The sequence below is a fragment of the Myotis lucifugus genome, unplaced genomic scaffold, assembly GCF_000147115.1.
Source record: "Myotis lucifugus unplaced genomic scaffold, Myoluc2.0 scaffold_137, whole genome shotgun sequence".
Taxonomy (NCBI): domain Eukaryota; kingdom Metazoa; phylum Chordata; class Mammalia; order Chiroptera; family Vespertilionidae; genus Myotis; species Myotis lucifugus.
The window spans coordinates 1,196,895-1,208,348 of record NW_005871185.1 but is presented as its reverse complement, the minus strand read 5'-3'; the positions used below and the strand labels follow the sequence as shown (position 1 = coordinate 1,208,348).

Below are 11,454 nucleotides of genomic sequence, written 5' to 3'. Positions count from 1 at the left end.
GGGCGACCAGCCTCGCAGGGGTTTTTTCCCAGGAAAAACAAGACCGTGGAAAAGATATAAATAGGGGGCAACCACCCTCGAAAAAGAGGGGGGGGGTTGTTGGGGGTGACCGGCCCAGAGGGGGGAAAGTTAGTGGCAACCAGGCCGGTGTGGGGGGCTGTTGGGGGCGACTAGGCCAGCAGGGTGGGCAGTTGGGGGTGATCAGGCAGGCAGGCAGGTGAGCAGTTAGGAGCCAGTGGTCTCGGATTGTGAAAGGGCTGTCCGATTGCCGGTTTAGGCTCGATCCTGGGGATCGGGCCTAAACCAGCAGTTGGACACCCCCCGAGGGGTCCCAGATTGGAGAGGGTGCAGACTGCGTTGAAGGGACACCGGGCCTCTAGTATTACCATAAATCACAATGGGAATAAAATTCCACTATAGGAACACTAAAGCCATTCATTACAGTGGAACTAAGCATATTATTACATATCATTTTTCCAACCTTGGGGTACAAAAAAAAACCCCCCCACCAATAGGTTTTTCTTTTGAAACTGGTTGTAAAGGCCATAAATTACTTTTTTCTTTTTTTTTAGATAAGAGGTTAAAAAGTCAAGTAAACCCAGACAATTACTATAGTTTGAGTTAGGCAGATCTTCAAAAAGTTCATTCACTTCCTCACTCAGCTTTCCACTATTTACCCTACTGTCCTCTGCTGTGTTGCTGAGATGCAAAACTAAATATCTGATGCTTGCTTTCAATGACCTAAATACACAGGAGACCACCAACTAATTACAAAGAAAATAAAAACAAAGAATAAAAAGGTAGAATGGAGCAAATCAACACTGGAGAATAGGAGGGATGATTTCATTCTGTGATCCATAGGGTAGTAGGTGGAAGAACAATCAGTAAAATTTTTTACAGTTGCCAGTATTTTAATTTAGCAATGGAGAATAAAGTCAATCTAATGGTTGAAAAAACAAAAACTCCCAACATAAGAGAACTTTGGAAAGAACATTTTTATAAACATCAGCTTAAAAGGTGAACTCTTTTACTAAGAGGAAAAGAATAAATATATGCCCTGACCAGTTTGGCTCAGTGGCTAGAGCGTCGGCCTGTGGACTGAAGGGTCCCAAGTTCGATTCCGGTCAAGGGCATGTACCTTGGTTGCGGGAACATCCCCAGTAGGGGGTGTGCAGGAGGCAGCTGATGGATGTTTCTCTCTCATGGATGTTTCTAACTCTCTATCCCTCTCCCTTCCTCTCTGTAAAAAATCAAAAAAATATATTTAAAAAAAAGAATAAATATAAACTATATCTATCTTTCCAACTATCTCTACTTTGGGCCTGAAATTCAAATCCCTTTAATTCTGGGAAATATAAAAATGTTTTATAATCCTTTAAATTATTTATTCAAATGAACCACATTAAGAAAAATCTAAATATCACACCGAACTCGCAGCAAATGACATTCTAAACACCTTCTATGCTCTTGTACCTATGTTATATTATTTATATTCATTGTCTCTACCCTCACAAAAAAACTGTATGAAGTACTTTTATGACTTCCTCAAAAACAGACATCTCCAAATACAGACACTAGGATAAGAATTCAGAATTGTCTCACTTTTAGAAATACTTGATCACACATCTTAACCAATGACTGTTTCCCACTTTTAAGAAAATGTAAATGAAAAGGCCTTCCCTACTTTTAAAACTGTATATTTGCTTAAAGGCAACAGATCGACCAAATATACTATTTCCTTGCTCTCACAAAATCCCACCTAAAACAAGAATTAAAGGAATTAAAGCTATTAAAAACCGATGAAGAGAAAGAGAGCAGGAGATAGAATTCATCATATGAGATATTTCAACAAACTTTTAGAAGAAAGAAAACAGAGGAAGAAACATTTCTGGTTGCAGCAACTGGGGTGGGAGGAAAGGAAGAGGTGGGGAGATGAGGTGATACTGGCTCTAGAGATTAGAGGTCAGGGATGCTGCTAAACATCCTACAATTCATAGGGCTGCCTCCCACAAAAAAAGATTAATCTAGCCCAAAATATCAACAGCACCAGGTTGAAAAGCTCTGCTTTGGGCTAAAGAAGTGCTTAAAGGAGGCATATGGACGAGAAAGCAGTCAATTTGGTCCAAAGAACTCCAAACAGATTTGGAGCTTGGCTCACTTGTACTACAGAAGGCCAGAGTGAGGCAAGATACTAGAGATAAGAACATTAATTGAAAGTTGAAAAAAACGAAACAATGGACTCCACCCAACTCTATACAGATACCAGTCATTTATGTTTAGGTAAGAGAATGAAGGTTAATTCAATAACTAAACTGAATGGCCATGTAAAAGGACTTCCACCTTTCCATGGGTGACATCAGAAGCTTCCCCCCAAAAATAAACACCTCTCTACTTGATCACTCTGAGTGAAATCTACAAATGAGTACTCCCTTCTATGGAGTATGTTTCTGACCAGCATTTTAACTTAATGCATCTCTGTGAAATAATTAGACAACTGAGAAAATTAAGTAATATCTACAAAATGAAAGACAGAAAACAAAACAAAGAATTAGTAGGAAATAGGAAACAACATGTAGAAAAAAAAAGTCTCTGCAGAGGAAAGAACTCTAGTATCCCTAGGAAAAAATAAGAAGATACTATACCCATAAACTAAGAAAAGTATGCTATGAAAATGAACAGAGAATAAGAAAATGCTCTTAGAAAATAAAAGTGTGCCCCAATTTTTTAAATGGGGGTAGGGAGTAAGGAGAATGGGGAAATCAAGCAAGTCTCCTAGAGAGAATAAAAGTTATTTGAAAAATAAGAAAGGATATTTACTATACAATAAGTAGAAGTCCCAGTAAGAGCAAACAGAAAAAAAAAAAAAGAGAGAGAAGAAATGAACAAAAAAATTATCCACAGTTGAAAAATACAACTCTCTGGATCAGTGATGGCGAACCTTTTGAACTCGGCGTGTCAGCATTTTGAAAAACCCTAACTTAACTCTGGTGCTGTGTCACATATAGAAATTTTTTGATACTTGCAACCATAGTAAAACAGAGGTTTATATTTTTGATATTTATTTTATATATTTAAATGCCATTTAACAAAGAAAAATCAACCAAAAAAATGAGTTCGCGTGTCACCTCTGACACGTGTGTCATAGGTTCGCCATCACTGCTCTAGATTGAAGGAGCCCCTGTATATTGAGAAATATGAATAAAAACCTTATTGTTATAGTTAAAATTTCATAATTAAAGAGAATTATGGATATACATAGTAAGCTACACAAGTAAAAACAAGCCAATTACTAGCCTTGGGGAAAATAGCTTATACAAAAGAAAACAATTCCAATACACTACTTAGCTCTCAGTAAATAATATTTACCTGTCACAGAGAGGCAAACAACAATTACAAAATTTAACTAAAAGTAACTTAATCTCACCCTAGCCAGTTTGGCTCAGTAGCTAAAGCGTCAGCCTGTGGACTGAAAGGGCCTGGTTTCGATTCTGGTCAAGGGCATATGCCTGGGTTGTGGGCTCGATCCCCAGTAGGGGGCGTGCAGGAGGCAGCCAATCAATGATTCTCTCTCATTATTGATGTTTCTCTCTCTCCCTCTCCCTTTCTCTCTAAAGTCAATAAAAATATATTTTAAAAAAAGTAACAATCTCATTGGGATTACAAAAGGTAGGAATATGCATGTATATGGGTATATACATGTGTGAAGGGGTAGATCTAAAATTAAATTTTCATCTGTCATAATAAGAAGTGAGTAGGTAGCATTAAAAATGACTAAATGAAGAAGAAGCACTTTAAGACCTATAATAGTAACGATCAGAAGGAACTGCTAAAGTAGCCTCTGAGGAACAGAATTGTGGTTGGTAGGAAGGTGGGGGGAGGTGCAATAGAACACTTAGAAACCCTTAATTTAATTTTCACCTATTAATATAATCATGTATTACACTGATAAAAGACAACTTTAAGCACTTAGAAATTCTTTTTACTTTTAAATAAATAAATTTACAAGTATCTAACATTATTACCTGCTCCACACAGATTTGAAAGGTGGTGGATTTGCATCAGCATTACACTTGAGATTAACACCTTTTCTTCCTACAAACCAATTTCCATCATAGCCAGTTACTGAAACTTCAGGAGCATCTATAAAATAAATTCATGACAGAACAGATTATTTTTTGTTAATGATAAATACAACATACAATGGTAAAGCATAAACATAGTAAATTAAACTTTAGAAGAACAGAAATAAATTTTTCTTCTCTCAATGTACATAACCAATGTGGAAGACAGTACTCAATAAATATTAGTTGACCAAATGAGTAAATAAATGAACAATGAGTACCCAAACATTAAGCAACTACAAGCACTTACAGTTCTTGTTATTATAAACACTGAAAGTAAGAATATCCACAAATCTATAATCACCAAAAGCAAAATTTAAAGAACCCTATTATGAAAAATAACCCTATTATGAAAAATATAGGTATATATGAAAATACATTTCAGTTCTTAATTTGACAATGAGACATGGCATTTAAACCTATTTACCTAAAATCTATTATGGAAAAGAATAGGATGCTAACAGAGAAGACAAGAGGAAGGGCTTAATTTAGATCGGGGATGAGGTTGGGGATGTCATGAAAGACTTCTGTAAGGAACTAATATAAGGTACAGGGACCCTCCATGTTTCTGTGAACGACATAGTAAATTATATGAATAGTACATGGTCAGATGGGAGGTTAGAGAGAGATTATATTAGTCTGTAACTATGCCAGAAAAGCTTGACCTACTATCAAGCAAGGTTTATAAAAAGGTAGTAAAAAATTAAACTTTCACTAAGGTACAATTACTTTAGAATTCTAAAAAAGAAATGCCTGCCTCTTATACATTCCAAGAATTAACAAACATTTTTGAAACTTAAAATTGGTATTAAAAATGTTGCTGAAAGAATAGTATAGATATCTGTGAGTTTTATTTTAAAAGGAGGGGAGATATATTAACGTATCCCCAAAGAATACCTCCAGATTTTGAGAGATGAATTTTAGATATTAGATTATATCTTCTTAAACTTTGTTCACATGTTTTATGGTCCCTATTAAGAGGAAAAAGCCATAAGCACTCTAACAACATTTTAGGAGCATGGTAATAAATCTAAATAATAATTACAATATCTTATACTAGAAAAAATGTATTTATATATTTAGGATTGCATTCAAGCAAACAAAAAATAATATACATAATACAAATGGAAGAAAATGTCAGTAATGATTAGATACAGGAAAAGAAAATATATCTAAGAAAATATCAATAGTGCTTACAATTAACATCTGCATTTTACAAGAAAAAGGAAAAAGTTAAGAGTCTGAAAGTAAGGTAAGAAAGAGGGGAAACTTTAATTGGATTCTCCTCAGAAGTAAGGAGACAACAAGGTACTCATATTGAAGAATACAATGGTAATAACATTCACATAGGTATCTTCTCAAGTTTAATCCTATAAATATTTTTTAAAAATCTTTAGAATTAGCTTTAGAAACCATTACACCAAGTCTAACTAATTTTAAATTCCATGCATTACATAAAAACCCCCACAAAAATCAGAACTTCATAAACCTATCTACATTTATGATCTGTACAATGATGGAAATGACAGTAGAACCTAAAAGAATTTATTTCTAATATGCTTAATTTTCACTTTCTTTGCCCTTATTGATATGCACCATCAGTTTTTCTCTTGCTCAACTTTTAAAATGCTTTGCAAAAATATAAAGGGAAAAGTATACACACATACAAACATAAACACAACAGAGTATACCATAACAAAAAAATACAAGGTAGGCCAACTTTAAACTTATTTATAATGATTATTATCCCAATGATGTGTCAAAATATTATTTTACCTATATGAGAATCTTACACAATCAATAAAATTAGGTTCGAATACTGAAAGAATATAGATTTTTCAAAATAATTTAAATGCATTTAAGAAGTAAAAGATTTTTGCTGAGAAAAGAGAAAACATTCTGGGTGGCATCAATAAAACTGAATAACAGCTAAAATAATTGGACTGGCGAAGTAGTTTGTCTCTAAGTACTGTACATTTTGAAGTATAAATTTCCACAATTTGCTTAAGTCCACCTTATTTTTAAGGTCTAAAAAAGGATAAAGCTAAATAATTCTAAGTTAGAGAATATCTTTAATATCATTGTCCATCTTTACAAACTGATAAAAACTGTTCTGATTAAATGAAATTTCCACAAAAATATTTTTAAATTAAGGGGGAAAAATGTCAGTAAGGAAAAGCTGTAAGAATTTCTGAATATTAAATATTAAAATTAAACACAGTTTGATACAGAATAATTTTAAAGGAAGAAAATGAAAACAAAATGCATCACATGTTTAAAAAGCAAATGTTACCATATACTTACATTGTATATCTAATATGAAAGAATATCGGATGTCCTTTTCCAAGGCTGGATGTTTTACAACACAAGTAATTCGCCTTCCTCGAGCAAATCTGGTTGGAAACAGCTTGTATTGGCTGACAATTGTAGCTGTTTCATTTGGAAAGGAAGTTGTAGTGGATTCCATTTCACCAAGATCACCTTCCCAGTTAATATGTGCAACTGGTTTTCCAGTTGCTGCAATACAAATGGCTGCTACTGTTTCGTTTCCTCCATCAATTAAAGAATCTGGCCCTTTTATCAAGCTCACAGTGGGTTCAACTGTTCAAATTAAAAAAAAAATTACATGTCAATTAAGAATATATTTATATCCTTCCAAGCCACATCTAGACATATTTCATAAATTTAGGAGTAACTGCATATAACGTATAGACACACACTTTTACGGTAAGTCTTGGAACAAAAGATGATCACGAGCCAGGGGAAATAAGCAGCCAAGATTTTATAGAAACACTACAAAGATGGCTCTCCTAGTGACAGATGAGTCCTTCTCAAGATCAGCATGTACAAAAATTATTGTGAAATGGACCATAATTTCCACTATGAAATTAAAGGTATTATTACTCTGAAAGGAAAAAAAGTAGTTCTACTACTTAATGATTCATTTGTGCAGCAAAAATATATAAAGCATATTTAAAAGTAAAATATAAGTATAGAACTGACACTGTTAAAACAGAATATCACTAATATTTATTCACTGGAATGTGCATGCCACCTATTTTTCCCCCGGTATAAGTAACCTTAATGTTAGACACTTTCTATCAAAGGCCTTCAATCATTTTCTGTATCTCCCTTAAAATCTTTTATCTGATAAACACTACTTACCCAGATGATCCCTAATTTTCTCCAACTTTGATATAAGGCTTGACTCTACATTTTCTAACCATCTGCCTGGTATTTTTTGCCTATATATTTTCAAACTCAAAAAAACAAATGTTGAACTATTTATCATCTTGCTACCAATCACTAACACCTGTTTTTCAAAGAAATTCCCATTTAAATTAATGGTAACATAATTTACTCAATCACCAAGGTTCAAGACCTGTTATTTTTCAAACCTCCCTTATTTCTTATATTCAGCCAGTTACAAAGATCTGCTAGTTATTCCTTTATAATAGCTCCCTTCTTCAGTCAAGTGACAGAAATCAGTAAATGAATTTCAAGCCCTCACAACCTCATGGCTGCAGCATTATAATTTCAGGACCTCTTCATTTTAATTAATCAAAAACACCAGACTGATGATCCTGAATCACAACTTTTATCACATTACTACCTAAATCAGGTCTAAGTCATCCCTCTAAGCAAGGTGAGAAGGTGGTCAAAGCAGTGTTTCTCAAACTTTACTGTGCACCCAAATCATTTAGGGATCCTGATAAAATGTAGATTTATCACTCAATAAGTTTGATAGGTAACTGAAATTCTGTATTTTAACAAGCTCCAAAGTGATATCAATGCTGCATAGTTCATGAACCACACTTGAAAACAGCAAGAGCCTGAGAATAGAAGGGAGGTGAGAAGCGGCACAACATTGTATACTAAGTTCAAATTTCTAGTAATATACAGATCAAATTCCCCATCCTAACATTCAAGTTACTTTAATGTGGTTCTACTCTACCTTTCTAGCCTTTAATTCTTTGAACAATCAAGAAATTATTCAATGTTTCCACTAATGGGGGTTCTCAACAGTGTGTGTTCTCCTGCTCTCCCCCTCTCCCCAAAGGACACTTGGCAATGTCTGGTGATATTCTAAGTTAGCACAACTGAGGAACTGCTACTAGCATCTAGTGGGAAAAGCCATTAAGGCTGCTAACCAGTCTACAATGACAGGATAGCACAGCCCAACAAATTCCAGGCCCAAATTTCAACAATGCTGACTTTGAAGAAATTCTGCCCTAGTGTGTATTGTTTTTTACCTGCCTCTGTTAGTTCATTCCCTATACGTCTTTCCTTTTTGCCTACCCCAACCTACCCACCATTCAAGAACTGGCAACTATTTTTTACACAAAACATTTCTAAACTGACAAGTTCACCAGTCCATTCCTATATCTTTCTTAAATAACATTAACGTATGAGACTGCTATTAACTAGGGACTGTTACATGCTTGAGGGATATCATGTTAGATTTTAAAGTGCAAAGTTGTAGCCCACCACATGTTTACAGTGGGGGAAAAATATAATGAACAGTATGGTAACTGCTACAATATAGTCACGCTCTAGATACAATGGCAAAAGAATAAAAATCATCAAATTGTGGAGGGAGTAGATCTTTCAAGAATGGCTTCCAAAAGAATGTGTTTTGATGGACAGTGGTTAAATAGAAGAATGTAGGAGGAGAGAGATAGAAGGAAAAACAAGGCAATCAAGGCAGAATGACAAACACATAAAAACGTGGACAGGTGTTAAAAGAACTACAAATAGTTTACTAGGATTATAAAATTTGAGTTCTGCGAGAGAAACAGAAAGGAATGAAATAGGTGAAGTTCAAGAAGTAAGCATGGGTAAAATTATGATTAGTCTTATACTGTAAACAGTCTTGAGTTTTAAAGCACTGAGTACTGCATTAATTTAGGAGAAATTCCTAAAGTTTAAAGCAAAAATAAATTATTCCCACTTTAACTCGGTTCATATAGATTTGCGGTGGAGTGCGGGAAACGTGTAAACTCGGGCCGATTGTAACTGCGTATTACCAAATCTGCGAGAGAAACAGAAAGGAATGAAATAGGTGAAGTTCAAGAAGTAAGCATGGGTAAAATTATGATTAGTCTTATACTGTAAACAGTCTTGAGTTTTAAAGCACTGAGTACTGCATTAATTTAGGAGAAATTCCTAAAGTTTAAAGCAAAAATAAATTATTCCCACCAGCTCTCTCTTCCATATACAAACTATTATGTTCTTGACACTGAACTTAATATGGCCTGTACTTGATTTTTCAGATATTTATGCCTTGCCTTCAAATCAAAATATTTCTCAAAAATAGCAATTTTCATAAATGTAAGTTATATTTTCTCACAACTCGTTAGGATAGTGTCTTAAACATATGTTTCTCAAAATTTTTATTTTATTTATATTTTTGCATACTATCAATATAAAAATCTATATATAGAGAGGTAATATGCTAATTGGTCCTAATGGTGTCCCAGTCACGACTATTCAACAGGCTGCGTGCGCACAGGAACTGGTGGGCAGGGACTTGCGCCACTGAGACATGAGGCTGCTGCCGGGGGCAGCCCCCCCCACCGGCAGAGGCACGCTCAGGCCCACTGTACCGCCTGGCCTGGAGGGGGGCGTCAGGACGGGGGCGGGGCGTCGGCAGAGAGCTCTCAGCACTCCTACCTGGGGTCTGAAGGCATGAGAGGAAGAGAGAGCAGATAGGCAGTTAGGGGAATCAGGCCAGGAAAGAAGAGCAGTTAGGCAGCTAGGAGGATCAGGCCAGGAGGGGAGAGCAAATAGGCAGTTAGGGGGATCAGGCCAGGAGGGGAGAGCAGTTAGGAGGATCAGGCTGGCAGGAGAGAGCAGTTAGGCAGTTAGGGGAAGCAGGCCAGGAAGGGAGAGCAGTTAGGGCCATCTGGCTGGCCAGGGAGCAGTTAGGGGCATCAGGCAGGTAGGAAAGCAGTTAGGGACATTGGGCAGGCAGGCGAGCGCTTAGGAGCCAGTGGTTCTGGATTGTGAGAGGGATCCCAGATTGGAGAAGGTGCAGGCCAGGCTGAGCGACCCCCCCTCCCCCCGCCCATGCATGAATCTCGTGCACCAGGCCTCTAGTATATATATAACAAATTTGGACCAAATTGTTTTCCTGCATTCAAGAGACCCTAAAATTACTGCATTAACCCCTAGAGTGCCGGGAGCGTGATAGCGCTCCTCCTGTCTTTCGCCAAAAGTGCCAGGAACGCTATCACGCTCCTCCTGCAGTGTCACTATTATATGTTTTGTTCAAATTTTTTTTCCTACTAGTATTTTATAATACAATCTGCAAACAATATATGTCAAAGATGAAAACAAATTTAGTAAAGGTTTCCTTAAGTTTTTGAATATGTAACTTCATTTACTTGCGATTCATAATTTTTTTCTAAACTGCTGTAAAATCAGCAAAAATACCTTGGCAATTTTAGCATAGTTCCTAGGATATTGGTTGGCACTCAAAGGGTTAAATGTTAGGGGCTATGTACTTATTTGTTTCTCTGAAAGCAGACACTGAGACCAAGTGAGGAGTACTAAAGGCTTATTGGGGAGTAACATCTGGGAGAAAAGTAAAGAAAAAGTATGGAGTAGGGGGAGCTATCAGCAGACCTGACAAAATCCTTGACAGGTAAATAGGCAGATCTGAAGCAGAGACTGCCCCACTAAAGGAGTCCCACTTTGGGTGGAAATGTCTAAGGTACTGTAACTCCTTAATCTTTATTCTATTATTCAAATGTACTCACCAGCATTTTCAAATTGGTTTATCTTTCACTGCAAGTGGCTATCTTAATGCTAATACATTAGCTCATTCTAAATTACACAATAAACTTTAACAGTTATCAGAGAGAAAAGATCTTTCATTAGGAACAATAGCCCAGGATTCAAATAGCTATGCAAATCCATGATAGCAGAAATAAAATTTTATTTGAAATACAAACCTGAGGTGTCAATGGCTCCAAGAAGAAAGTCCTTTTAAAAAATGGAAAAGCTATTTAAAGGTTTTAATTTAATTACAAGGTGAAAACTTGAAAGAAAATAAGTATGACAAAGAGCCCTGACTGGTGTGGCTCAATTGGTTGAGCCTCATCCCATGCACCAAAAGATCGTCTCTATGATTCACAGTTACAGATTTGGTCCCCAGGTGGAGTGCTTACAGGAGGCAACCGATCAATGTTTCTCTCTCACATTGATGTTTATTTCTCTTCCTCTGTGTCTTCCTTCCTCTCTAAAATCAATAAAAACATATATACACATATATGCATATATACACATATATATGCATATATATACATATATGTGTGTGTGTGTGTGTGTG

The 11,454-nt window shown here is 36.0% G+C and overlaps 1 protein-coding gene across 2 annotated transcripts in view; it reads right to left on the bottom strand.

Moving 5' to 3' along the window:
* Positions 1–11,454, bottom strand: part of NECTIN3 (nectin cell adhesion molecule 3) — a 77,541-nt gene that overhangs the window by 64,788 nt on the left and 1,299 nt on the right. For both annotated transcript variants that reach the window (XM_014460658.2, XM_014460657.2), the window contains exons 2-3: positions 6,426–6,722; positions 4,023–4,140 (exon numbers count right to left, since the gene is read on the bottom strand). In XM_014460658.2, coding sequence (XP_014316144.1) covers positions 4,023–4,140; positions 6,426–6,722 — 415 coding nt within the window. The remainder of the gene's footprint in view (positions 1–4,022; positions 4,141–6,425; positions 6,723–11,454) is intronic.